We start from the raw sequence: 13,532 nt of genomic DNA, 5'->3' as shown, positions 1-13,532 counted from the left end.
AGCTCTAGAGATAAGACCCCAAAGCATTGAAACCTAATATTGATGAATGAGCCGTTCTAAAATAGTGTATTGCGAATGCTCAGGGATTCTAAGTTCTGCAACCTCCCACGGTTGGTACGGCTCCACTGACTACTATTTGGCCCAGCCGTGCCAGACCCACCTCGTCATCATCTGAGCATTGCTTCAGTCTGACGGAGGCATCTCCAGTTCATCCCCCACAATTGATCCTGTACTTTGACCACAAATCTGGGGAAGTCTGACAAACATTACTAGTTAAGGCAAGTTAAAAGACCCGGTGTGGAACGGGTGCACGACCGAACCGGTGACGGATCGACCACGGGGCTCTAGATCAAACTTGAAAGATAATGGTGCTCAGAGCTAGGAACTTTATTCGCTGGTACCCTTGCCACAAGCTTCATCCGTCTTACGAAGATCCTGGAGTTGTCGATAACGTTCAAGCCACTCGGCCCGGTTGGGAAACCTCCCACCGATCACCTGATCGGTACCGAGCTATATCGCCCGTTGATAATGGCCACCTGACTGCGAACAGCACCTAAGCATACACTTGGTCTCGGGTGTGAAAGAATGGAGCACCGTGAAAGAGCTCGGATAAGGTGTTTGACTCCGTGGGTTCCGTGGAACCCTGGTAGTGATGGCTATCTATATAGAAGAGACAGACATCCGGTTCAATGGTAGATAGTAACAATAGCAAAGAGTTCAGATCTCAGTCTCAAAGCATCTTTGCAGCCCATCTTCGAATACAAAATTCAAAAATGTCCTTCTTGAGGAATTTCTTTGGCACCAGCAACACGCCTGTTGCGCCCAAGGACGAGAAAACTCCCGTTCGTGCCCTGCCTGCTTCCTGGTACACCTCCCAGGACATGTACGAGCTTGAACGACGAGCAATCTTCTCCCGCAAATGGCTCCTGACTACACACAAGCACCGTGTCGCTAACCCTGGTGACTCGGTCCGATACGACGCCGCCGGTTTCGAGTTCATCATCCTCAAGGACCACCAGGGAACCATCAGTGCCGTTCTCGCTGACGATCTTGCCCCTGTGCACCTGCACATCGACCGAAATGGATTTATCTGGGTGAACATGGATGCATCCGAGACTCCCGAGGTAGCATGGAAAGACGACTTCGACGGTGTGGATGAGCAAGCCCGATACGTCCACTACGATTTTGAGAATTACAAGTTTGACCACACATGGGATATGGAGGGTGAATTCAACTGGAAGATTTTGGCAGATAACTATAATGAGTGCTACCACTGTCTGGTCGCCCACCCGGATATCCCCACTATCGCCGATCTGAACTCATACTATGTCAAGACGAAGGATGGACACATTCAGCACTATGGTGCTGCCCGTGAAGATCAGATCGAAAAGGGTTTCCGGATAGCTACTACTTATTTCTGGCCGAACGCTTCTTTCAACATCAGCCCCAACTTCTTCTTCATGCAGCGCTTTACTCCGAGCAGCCCTACCAAGTGTGTCATGCGGTACGAGGTCTACCGTCATAAGGATGCTACCGATGAAGCATTCACAGTTATCAGTGATATGTACAAGCGTATCATGTCGGAAGACAAGTACCTCTGTATCCTCTCACAGAAGAACTTGAATGCTGGTGTCTTTGTCAACGGCGAGCTGCACCCTGAGATGGAGGCTGGTCCGCTTCACTTTCAGAAGACGGTGCGCGAAGTGGTTACGGAGCACCACAAGAAGGAGAGGGAAGCTGGTCATGAGATCTGGCCTGCTGCTGAGCGCTACCAAAAGTCTGCTACCGTCCAAGAGGAGACTGCTGCGCCTCAGTCAGCTCTTGACAGCTGGGCTGTGGAGAAGAACGAGATGCAGGACTCTTTCCACGGAAACTTTGCTCAGGCAATTGCAGTCTAGGGCTAGTTGCTATCGGACAGGTGGAATGGTAGAGCGTCTATTGGCGATATAATAACGAATCTTTTTTCTATTTAGCGTTGCGATTTATGATATCTCAGGACTTGGTGGTACATTATGTGCTGCCTTCTATAGCTACAAGGATTTAGAATGATATGCTTTTCACGGTTTTTCAAATATTTCCAAGTAAAGTGCTATCCACGATGAATTCTCATTTAGTACCCAACCCAACACAAGAACTCTTTTTTGAATGTGGTAGTACCTGCTTTGATGCCTTGCTCCTCAGGCATAAACAATCCAGCCAGGGGCTCCACATCCAACCTCCGCCATTCATCATCCACCAACACAAACAAAAACAAACACAGCCAGACATCGATTCCATATGACCGTTCATGATCCATCACCCCCGATAGAACCCAGGCATTCAACCAAATCCACCAAGACACAATGATCCTCTTCCCACGTTGGCATCTATTTGAGATTGGGGACCAGTCCTGGTGTCCAGAGTGGATGAGGTCATACATCCAATCATATCTAACTAGTGTCTGGAATCTACACGTCCCACCCTTCAGCAAAACCTCTCCAGCAGGCGTGGCAGCCAATCTCATCCTAGAGAATCTACCAGATGCATCCTCCTACACTTTTGTTGAACTCTGTGCAGGAGCAGGCGGACCAACTGGCAAGATTGAAACCATACTGAATACCAAACTCCGAGCGGAAGGCAAGCGGCCCGCTCAGTTTGTCCTTACGGATCTTTATCCCTGCGTGGAAGAATGGACTGCCATCAGCAAACGACAGGAGAATGTCTCGTTTATCGCTGAGCCGGTAGATGCAACGAGCTGCGAGAGAATCGCTCCAAGGGATAGGAAGGAATGCAGAATCTTTAATCTGTCTTTTCATCATTTTGATGACCCTCTTGCGTCGACGACGCTACGAAAGGCTATGGAGTCGGCTGATTCTTTCATGTGGGTTTTCCTGAAGATAAAGAATCTCGTGCTGAAGCTGACGATCTCTAGTATATGCGAAATGGCTCAGCGCAATTTCACTTCGTTGTTGAATATTCCTGTTATGTTTCTCTACCCCTTTTGGCATACTCTTGCCCGGTATAGAAACAGTCCTAAACACTTGTTTTTTACGTATGTCATTCCCTTGCTACCTTTGCTTACGGCTTTCGACGGTTTGGTATCGACTATACGCTGTCGGACAGGCGAGGAGATTCAAGACCTCCTGCATCACAAAGATCTTGATCTTAGTGGTTGGAAGATTAAGAATGGGAACCATATACTATATGAGCCCGTCGTACACATGTATTATTTTATTGCAGTGAGAACCGAATCTTGATTCAGCAAGTTTTGAGCTAAGCACATATATTATGTATATCAACGCGACACTGCTTTCCGGCAATATTATTACTGGCAATTGCACGCTAATTGAGTTGCTTTGCTGAGGCGATATTAGAGTGATGTGGATCCGAGACGTTGGTTGACTGTTCAGGAATGAAGTTCTGAATGAGTTCGAGACATCCTACTGTGCTGCCATTCATGTGTGCATCTTTTCGAGAGACTGATTAGACTCAACGGGAACAACATCGTTCTCACTAGAGAGAGGATGCCTGGTCAATTCCATGGAATTCCGAGGAACTTGGAGAATTTTCTTGAGAAGGGCTGCTTAAAGCAGCGGAAACACTAGAGGCAGTGACAAAGGAGACCGCCGACTTCGGAAGCAGGCCATACCAATGAAATTCTCCAGGGTCCTCGAAATTTTATAAGGATTGAACACACACCATCCTAGGGCTCTGGTGAGAACGTTGCGGTGGCCTTCGGCCCAGCCAGTCCTTCAAAGATATGTGTTCATGTATTCTGGTATAGTAGGAAGGCGTGGGGAGAATGGAGGGAGAAAGCGTGTTGAAATCAGCAAAGAAACGTTGGAGCACAGTGGCGCACTTAACCTGGGTCCGGGATTAGGCATCCTGCTCATACCAGATTAGTCAGGTTCATATCGTAGGAGGGAGCAAGCGGAGGCTCGTACCTAGCAAGCCCTGCTTTATCTGGCCACTTGCAATTCCCACGGCACCTGATCCAGAACTTTAGTAGCCTCGTAAGGCATTTCTCTCGTACGCCACGTGTCGTCCAACGAGCTCAAGTGCCTCATTCTGGTGATCCGTAAAGCATGATTGCTGTATTGAATGGCTGTGACTCCCTATTTCCAGTGGATCCATGGTGTTCGCGTAGGGACCCAATAAAGGGCTCAGTAGTCCCGAGCAATAACGTCTTTCTGTACATGTCGTGACGACAATATCGAGGCTATTTCTGCTCTTTTTGCTGTCCGTCTCCTTATCGGCTTTGTTTATACACTCTCGGGGCTCGCAGCATCGGTGTGCTCACATGGATCACTCGCTTCGCGATGTTTTGCTAGCCTAACTGTTAAGATAATATTGTTAATTTCACGTCAAGCAGGAGATTGATGAAATTCTGGAAAGAAGAATCGTACAATTCGCAACAGACTCATCATGGTATATTCATTATCTGAACGAGTTATGCAGGATAGCTATAAAGTAGCCATAATTTAATGGTATTGTATAGTAGAAAGAACCCCGAATAGCATTTTAAGGTTATGAAAGGTAGTATAATTAGCTGGGTTGTAAGTTGGAGATATATGGAGGAGGTAAACATCAAGAAGGCAAATGATGAGCTTTTATGTTAGGCTTGCCTGGAACTTTCCACTTGAAGATAAGATGACTTTTTGAGTGCGTTTGTATCAAGCAACCGTCATAGGTAGATTCCAGCTCTTGTGCTACAAATGACTAGAATTCGTCGTCCACTCAAACACAAACGTAATTCTAGTCGGTTCCATGGCTTATCTCACAAATCAATATATCCTACCCCATCATTCTATGGGCAACCGATAGCAGCATGTCCCCGGTGGACGGAACTGACACCGTGTCTCGCCGAAGGGTGATCAGGACTCCAGCAGTAATTTCATGGCTCGGTGCCATTTCCATGTTTTTAATGCATATTTAACCTGCTCAGATTGCCAACTCGACTAGTAGAAATGTCAATTACCGTCCCTTGCCTTGACGGACGTAATCCGACCTCTTATCAAGGGTAGCAGCGTGGAAAAGAACCGAGCAATCCTTGACTCATGGAACCAGTTACACAATGGCGCGAAAGAAATCAACATAACATTTTAGTTCACATTCAGTTCACTAGTCCATGGACTTGGCGCGTTCCACATGCCCAGTGCGCTCATGAACTATTGAAGTTCTGGGTCGAGATGTGTCACATGAGCGTCATTGCTCAGAGATAAACCGGTCTCGGGGCCTCGGCTAGGTGGATCGGATCGCTGTCGTGTTCGAAAGGACCGTGCGAGATCGCCGCCTGAAATTAGGGCTTGCCATTTCTCTCAGACGACATAGCATAATATCAAGGGGTGTGGGGGCGATAAGACGCATGTTGTACTGCTGTTGCAGCCTTTCCAGCGGACCTTGGATTTTGAAACTCGTCAGATGTTGTCCACTTCAAAGCAAATGTTTTTACACAATGTTCAATTCATTCAAGGATGATCGCTTTGGGTTTTAGTCCACCGCAAGTACTTAACTAACTACTAGTAGACTAGCTGATCAGGCATGACTCACATGTACTGGAATTACTTAGTATTTTTTGTAGAAACAATATCCTATGTAAACATCTCCTGTGTCATGATATTCGTTTTTATGAATTAGTGAACTACCGTATCATATAAATCTTGCATACCTCTTTCCTAAGCCACGAAGTCTCGCTGCCATGGAACACTTTCAGCACACCGCTGATATCGGAACCCACTCGCTGAGCTATGCGCTGCGGGGCATTGCCAGGCAGCCTGGGAGCCCCCTGGTTATTATACTCACCGGAATTACGAGCAGCGCCCTAGAATGGAGCCCCGTCTGTCGGTATATCGAGAACAAGGCGTCAATTCTACTCTACGAGCGTTCCGGATACGGTCGCAGCGAAGAGTCCCCCAACGAACCAGACTCTCTAACAATCGTCGACGAACTATCTCGTTTGTTAGCAGCGGCGGACCTTAAACCCCCCTATCTCATAGTGGGACATTCCTGGGGCGGGATTCTCGCCCGCGAGTTCATCGCTGCCCAACCGATTGAAGATATCTGTGGTCTGGTCTTGGTTGACCCAGTGCAGGAACGCATGCTCTTTGAGTCGTGGCCTGACCCCAGTATTGCGGCTGTCACAGAGGGACTGGACTATATGGAGGTGGTGGGGTTGACACGGGATCACCGGTTGACCGAGTCAGAGTGGAAGGAGCTTATGGCAGAGGAATCGAGTGATAAGCACGCTCACCAAGCAGTCCGGGAGCTCCCGTATCTTCAGGTTAGCCGGGGTGTACTCGCAAAGAAGCAGCAGTTACTTCCTGGTCGAGATTTGTTAAAAGGGAAGCCGGTCAGTGTACTCCGGGGCAACTCGAAACGTGATCACGAAATCTTATACCAGGTCGGTGTGGCCCAAGGAGGAGGTACTGAAGCTCAGAGAGCCAAATTCAGGGAATATCTGGCAAGGTGGGAGGAGAGCGAAGAGGCTTTCCAGCGGGAGCTCTTGCGTCTGTCGAGCACGGCGCGCTTCTCTACGACGACCCGGAGTGGCCATAATATTCAGCTCACGGAGCCAGAGCTAGTAGCAGCAGAGATCCAGTGGGTGCTACAGAGGACTTCAGGATCGATGGCTTAACATCATCTAAAATATACTATCCAACTGGATAATGAACCATAAGGAGTATATGTCTGGCTCTGACTAGAAAGTACAACGTATGATCGTCTCTTTAGCAGGCTAGATTGAACGCAGTATAGCTCGCTCGATTGTAGTTCTTTAAGGTGGATTTAAAGGATAAGACTATAACCGCTGACGAAAGTCTCGCCCTATCTAAAAACGTCATGCCGATTGACTTTCTCTAATGATTTTAAAACTAAACTAAGCTCTCTAACGCGGGGGTATAGAATTGTACTCCGTGTTGTTCCGGATTTCGTCATGCGTAGGATCAGAGCATTTCGTATGCTTCGTAATCCTCCAAGACCTCTTTACATGATAGGTCTCTTCTCCCTCGATTGCGTCTTTAGGAAAATGGTGACGGTATTGATAAAGAAGGGACCGTGCGTGCCTGACATCAGGGGCAGAGGAGACGCAGATCAGTTACCAAGGGACGCAAAGGGGGAAAAAGGCAAAAAGACCCTCGCGTGTTGCTGAACTAACTCCCAGCCACACTTATCCACATTCCCGCTTTGAGATGACATAAACCACATAAACCGGGGATTAGGAATGTGAACGTCATTCCGGGGGGGGGGCTAAAGGAATTTCTGATAAGTGATGGCAATAGCAAAAGTCGATAGAATCAGTGATTCCATCTGGTGAAGCGGCAAATTGCGACGTGTGGGTGGGGAAGTGTCGATCGAGGGGAAAAGTGTCCGCGTAGCGTCTTTTGCCCCTGGATTTGTTAGTCTCAACGGTACTTTATGATCTCGACTCGACGGAAGTACTGGGGGAGAAAAGGTTATAATTTCGGTTTAAAGTAGAACAATTAAAGTGCAAAAATACAGATTTATGTACGCCATACAGTACACCTTAAAATAATTCCTCGTAAAGTGGATTGGCGATCGCTCATTTACGTACTCCTGAGTCCCGTGTCCCTTTGCCCCCCCGAGCTTCGTCGTCTCTTTTCCTCGGTCTTTTCCTTTTCTCTTTCTCTTTCCTTCCTGAAATCTGCTTCGTCCTTCATACTCTTGGTCTGTTTCATCACACGCTTATCATCACCCCCGACTACGTACCCGCGTACTCGTGCGACACCTCACCACCCTATTGACGCACGCCATCACCTCTCCACTCCCTCCGTTTCATCTCACCATGAATGCCCCTCCAGCGCTCGGGTATCCGCCCGGCGTGTCGCTGGCACCAGGTGCGTAATCTCAAAAGAGTCTTTGTGGACTCCCCTTGATTGCTTGTTTCGTGTGATTCTGGCCTTTGTTCGAAACACTTAAAAGCAACTCGGTCCCCCGGCGACACAGCATATCTGGATCGTGAAACTGACTTGTGACGCAATTCTGAGAACCAGGCAGCCAGGTCTCACCTACAGCAGCCAATTTTGCCTCCAATAACCCATTCCGCAACCGTGCTCTCTCGCCTTCGACTGTTCCTGGCTCAGCTACCAACGCTCGTCCTGAACGTCCCCGATCGACCAACCCATTCTTAGACGACACGGACGCCCTGTCACCACAATCCGCCCCTGGCTTGTCGACCGGTGCCAATATGTTCTCTCCGACCGAAAGACCCGATATGACTAGCAACACCCGTGACCTTTTTGTATGTGCAGACGCCGACCGCAATCCAGACCGCTCAAGCTAATATACTCCTTAGGAGAACCTCTCCATCAAGCCCACCGCTACAGTCTCGGCGGTGCCTGCTCCCTCACCTTTTGCCGCCCAGTCCAATAGCTCTCGCCCAGTTCCCGAAGCCATTCCCCGGCAACCATCAACCAATCGCCCTCGTCCTCCGCGGGAGCGTCCAGCCCCATCCGGGCGACCTACAGAGTCGTCCCGTTCAAAGGATCCATTCAACATTTTTGCCGACCCCAAGACTTCTAGCTCGGGCGCTGGCAAGAGCTCCAGCTCCCGTCGACCCCGCCGGAACTCGGAGTCGTCTGTGATGGAGCGGTCTTCGAAACTGTTTGATGACGACGATGAGAAACGCCGACGTGAACGCCGCCATCGTGAGCGCGAGCGTCAGCGCGATGGAAAGCCCCGTTCATCTCGCAAGGACCGTCGACTGGATATCATTGACAAATTGGACGTGACGAGCATCTATGGTACCGGAAGTACGTACTTATCTTTTGTGGCTTATCTTGTCCTATACTAATTCACCTACAGTGTTCCACCACGATGGTCCCTTTGATGCATGCAATCCCCACCGCAACCGTAAGGGCGCGCGCACGGCGCCCATGCAGGCTTTCCCCAAGAACTCAACAAACATGGCTCTAGGTGGCTCCGGTCCGGTCAACCCTAACATTGATCTAAACCTCTTCCACGGCAGAACGGAGGAGGGCTTCAACGACTACAACTCCGGCCTCAACCGCAACCCCGAAACTGTTCAAATGGATGCTAAGACCGCATTGGAACCAGTTCACGGTGCGCAGACTATGGGCCTGGGAACTAGCACCTTCCTTGATGGCGCCCCGGCCAGTCGTTCGGCCATTGCACGACGTGAAAGCGCAAATGAAGCGCAGTTTGCCCAGAACGGCGGTCTACAGCGGAAGAAGAGTCTGGCACAGCGCCTACGTGGGAAGAGCGGTACCGGCCGTCTTGCGTCCCCCGGCCGTGTCGGTTCTCCCACAGAGCAAGGCGCCCTATCTCCACCACAGCTAGGCTCGAGCCACTCCGCATCTTCACGAACCAACGAGCGGAACCCGTTCTTCCAAGATGACCTCGACGAGGAGTGGGACAAGAAGGGCTCACGGATCGCAGAGGCACGTCTCGAGGGTAACGGTCGTCTTCGCTCATCGAGCAGCCCCAAGCAACCAACCGGACTGGAACGCAAGACAACCAGTGATCGGGCCTATGAAGACCAGCAGAAGTTGAATGCGGGCGGCGGCGGATTCTTGAACCGAATGAAGAGTTTACGCAAACCGCGCCCGGAGCGCCGCACCAGCGATTAAGAAAATGAAATGGTTTTGGGACGGGTTATCAATTGTTACTGCTCCCCACACTTTTACTGGCTTCGCTTTTATCCTCATGGGCCATGGGGACTGATGACTTTCTATGTAATACCCTTGAGCGCTAGCATCTGGCGCCCAACATGGCGTTGATATCTCACGGGAGTAGGCTGAATTTGCTTTTGCTTTTTATTTGGTTATGCTTTACTTGCTCCTGCTTTTTTAGGTGTTTCTTTCAAGGCAGCATGAAACATGCCCTGGTGCCCAGCATATCTATGTGAGCTTGTACTTTCTATCAATAGCCGCTTTGCCATAGTAGAATCTATCATTCTTGCTAAGTCCATCTACAATTCCTACCTAAACATCTTTTTGCATCGGTAAGAAACAATTAGTCTTTAACTGCGGCGAGCCCCATGACATAGCTTGGGCACCCCCACACTAGTCAAGCGCCTGACCAACCTTGTCTCCTGTCACATTACAAAAGTTCTCCCACACTATCTTGTGTAGCTGAAGCGGAAGGTGAAGCTTAGGCTGATTTACTTTATTTCGACCTACTATAAATGCATATTTGATATCGTGAATATTTGTTCAATTCATTAAATCATAGCCTGACTCCTAGTAAAGTCCTGCAGTAAACACTAAATAATGACAATTAAAACGCCTCACACCACATGCAAACAAGATGGTATTTTACTCGAAAGAAACCGCAGACACCCTCCCATTGGATACTTTACTGTGCGACGGACGTACTCCGTGGCAAATGCGGGTTAGGCACAGCGACACCCGCACGACGCTTGGACATCGGCTTGGGCCGGGCTAGTGTGTATCTGGAGACATCATTAGCATTCGATTCGAGGTTGAAGATTACCGGAATGGTGAACATACTTGGCAAATGCACGGGACAAGGCCTTCTTGCAGCTGATCTTTTGGCTGCCAACGAAGGATTCAACGGTAACGGCGATGGCGCGGTCGATGTCCTGAGAAGAGCAGTACTCTGACAGACGCATCTTGCAGAACGACTCGGCAATACGCATGATGGCTTCGAGGTGACGGACCTGGCGGGGTTAGATAAGGGACAAATCAGGCTCGGGTCAAGGGGGCTTACTGTAATCGGGTAGGCACCAGTGGCCAGGGACTCGCGACGCATGTCTGCGAACAGACGGGCGACCTTGTCCTGGTCGATCTGGTACAGTTTGGGGTGGCATCGCTCACGGGCGTAGAGGATGTACTTGCGTAGCAGTTCTTGTGGGATCTCGCCCTCTCTTTCTTCTTCCTGCTTCTTCTGCTCGGCTGCACGCTGGGAAATCTCCTCTTGTGTGGGAGGGAGAATCCGGCCATGCTCATCGACGCGGTAACCCTCCTCGTTGATAAGGTGGCCATCGGTATCAACCAGGTTGTTCTGGTCGTCACGCAGGGGTCGAGCGGGGTTAGCGCGGTGGTGAGATTCGATCACGAAGTTGGCCAAGCGCTCGTCCTCGCTGGGCTCGACCAGATCGCGGACCACACACAAGATATCGAAACGAGACAGAATGGGCTCAGTTAGCTCCACATTCTCCGATAGAGGCTTGGTAGCATTGTAGCGGCCACCCTGGGGGTTGGCAGCGGCGACGACCGCACAACGAGCCTGTAGAGTGGTCACAATACCGGCCTTGGAGATAGAAATGGTCTGCTGTTCCATGGCTTCGTGGATAGATGTGCGGTCCTGGTCGTTCATCTTGTCGAACTCATCAATCAGACAAGTACCACGGTCAGCGAGCACAAGCGCACCACCTTCCAAGGTCCACTCGCTGGTGAGCGGATCGCGGCGAACGCTGGCCGTCAAACCGACAGCACTGGCACCTTGACCGGTGGCGAAGACAGCTCGGTGCGCTGTTTTCTCCACATACTTGAGCACTTGGGACTTGGCGGTACCGGGGTCACCAAGCAGCAGAACGTTGATGTCACCACGGATGGACATCTTACCCTGGGCCTGCTTGCTGACACCACCAAAGAGAGAAAGAGCCACGGCAGTCTTGACATCTTGGTGACCGTAGATACTGGGCGCCATGGACCGAACAATTCTGTCGACGATGTCAGGCTCGCGGGACAGAGCGCGAATCTCACGCTCATCATCCTCCGTCAAACGGAAACCGGCCAGCTGATCATGAGACTTGACCACCTGGTTAGCTTCAATAACGGTAGAGAAAACGGGGAAACCGTTCTTGTTGTTCAACTGAGCATCGTAGCTGTTACGGTAGATACCAGTGACCTCGATCTCATCACCGGGCTTGGCGGTATCAATCAAATCAGCCAACAAGATGACCTCGCGCTGACGAGGCAGACGACCAGCAGGAACGGTACCAGGAGACTCCTGCAGAGTCAACTTCTGGTAGTTGCGGTAGACAGTCTTCTCGTTGTTGACCGTGAAGGGACCACGGGACTGGCAGTTCTGACAGAAGGAAATCTTCACTTCCGAGCTAGACTCTTGCTGGAAAGGACCCAGAGTGATACCACATTTCTGGCAGAGGAACATGACAAATTTCAATTGTGGGAAGACACCGGTACGGCGAGTGACCACACCACCAACACGGACAAGACAGTTGAGATGAGACTGACGCAGCTGGCGGAGAGTATAGATAACGGGGATATCGGTGATGCGCACGTGAATCTCGTTGTGAATATCGTGGTACTGGGGGTAGTAGAAGAGGGTGACATCAAGCGCAGCCTGGTCAAAGACCTTGAGAATTTCAGTAGGCTCGTTGGCAAGGAAGTATGACAGTGCCGCTTTGCTGCTACTCAGATGGGCGTAGGACACCTCCAGGGAAGCCGAGTTGACTTCACCCAGAGTTTTGATGCGGTTACCGTAAACTGACTGACCACTGGCATCAATGAACTCTGTCAGGAAAGCCTTGAACTCGCGGTAAATAGAGCGAAGGACTTGAGGCTGGGTGACCCAATCAGTGATATTAGCGGCCTTCACATCAGCCAACTCCTCTAATGTCAGCTCTTGCATGCCATCTTCTCCCATATCAATGTCCTCATGGTCCTCGTCGTAGTGGTGTCGGCGACGTCGTGGTTGGCGCGCAAGATCCAGTTCCTGGTCGTCGTCATCCTGCAGGAACGCAGCCGGCATGCGGCGGCGAGCCATATCTCTTTGGTCCAACCGAGAATCCAGCTGGCGGCGCTCAGCGGCGGTGAGCTCCCGGTGCTCTCCATCATCATCAATATATGCCTCATTGACGTACTCGTCCGGGCCACCTTCATAATCACGCTGGAAATCGTCGCCGAACAGGTCAATGCCCTCCTCATCTTCCGCCAGCTCATCCATATCATCAATATCGGGGATCATCTCAGCTTCCTCATCGTCGTCATCATCCTCGTCGAATGGCATTGGGGGAGGAGATGAACCGAGGGCGGCGGCTGCGCAGATTGTCAGTTGGCCAAAGCCCCGCAATTTTCTTCAGGGGGATCACGTACGACTGGAGGGGGGCAATGCAGCGGGAGAGGACATGTCATCTGGCTCTCTTGAGCGCTTGCGAGTGTTTGAACGCGGACCGCGGTTTGCGGCCGAGTCACTGGGCTGGAGGGGACTATGGCATATTAGCTTCGTGGGTTCTGCAAAAAATGAAAAAACCGGGCGCAAGCTCACTCCATGTTGTGTGGTGCTCAATGAGCAATTTTATTGTAGTGAACCGGGATAGAAAGAAAAAATCCACACGAAAAAAGGGTAGTATGGGGTAGTGTAATTTGTTGAACACCCCGAAGCGTGGTTGATAGAAAGGGAGGAAAGGGAGGATAGAGTGCGCAAGCTGAAGATTGGTTCGGATTTGGATCTAACGCGTTGCTACGCGACGCGTTTTCAATTTTACCCGATTGGGATAACACGTGATTCGAGTAAATCCAATGCCAATGAATAGAGAGGTCATTATAGAAACAGCGGGAACAATTACTTCAATCATGCTTTAGTAACCC

At 50.3% G+C, this 13,532-nt stretch overlaps 4 protein-coding genes across 4 annotated transcripts; 3 read left to right on the top strand and 1 right to left on the bottom strand.

Annotated features, from left to right (window-relative positions):
- Positions 1-773: 773 nt before the first annotated feature.
- On the top strand, positions 774-1,898 carry N7503_006799 (RHO alpha subunit C-terminal catalytic domain-containing protein; the record flags this gene model as incomplete). Its single annotated transcript, XM_057066346.1, has 1 exon — positions 774-1,898. One exon carries the CDS (start codon positions 774-776, stop codon positions 1,896-1,898), a length of 1,125 nt encoding a protein of 374 aa, XP_056920027.1.
- A 3,779-nt stretch (positions 1,899-5,677) lies between these two features.
- Positions 5,678-6,613, top strand: N7503_006798 (alpha/beta fold hydrolase; the record flags this gene model as incomplete). Its single annotated transcript, XM_057066345.1, has 1 exon — positions 5,678-6,613. The coding sequence occupies one exon, from the start codon at positions 5,678-5,680 to the stop codon at positions 6,611-6,613; it is 936 nt and encodes a 311-aa protein (XP_056920026.1).
- A 1,167-nt stretch (positions 6,614-7,780) lies between these two features.
- On the top strand, positions 7,781-9,584 carry N7503_006797 (Pal1 family protein; the record flags this gene model as incomplete). The annotated part of the gene is made up of 4 exons (XM_057066344.1): positions 7,781-7,832; positions 7,989-8,236; positions 8,291-8,747; positions 8,800-9,584. 4 exons carry the CDS (start codon positions 7,781-7,783, stop codon positions 9,582-9,584), a joined length of 1,542 nt encoding a protein of 513 aa, XP_056920025.1.
- A 727-nt stretch (positions 9,585-10,311) lies between these two features.
- On the bottom strand, positions 10,312-13,214 carry N7503_006796 (MCM DNA helicase complex subunit MCM2; the record flags this gene model as incomplete). Its single annotated transcript, XM_057066343.1, has 5 exons — positions 10,312-10,408; positions 10,467-10,636; positions 10,687-12,980; positions 13,038-13,150; positions 13,210-13,214. The coding sequence occupies 5 exons, from the start codon at positions 13,212-13,214 to the stop codon at positions 10,312-10,314; spliced, it is 2,679 nt and encodes an 892-aa protein (XP_056920024.1).
- Between the last annotated feature and the right edge of the window lie 318 nt (positions 13,215-13,532).

The sequence above is a fragment of the Penicillium pulvis genome (assembly GCF_028828015.1).
Source record: "Penicillium pulvis strain IBT 33274 chromosome Unknown contig_5_segment0_segment0, whole genome shotgun sequence".
Taxonomy (NCBI): domain Eukaryota; kingdom Fungi; phylum Ascomycota; class Eurotiomycetes; order Eurotiales; family Aspergillaceae; genus Penicillium; species Penicillium pulvis.
The sequence above is the reverse complement of the archived record's forward strand: the minus strand, read 5'-3'. Positions and strand labels throughout refer to the sequence as shown.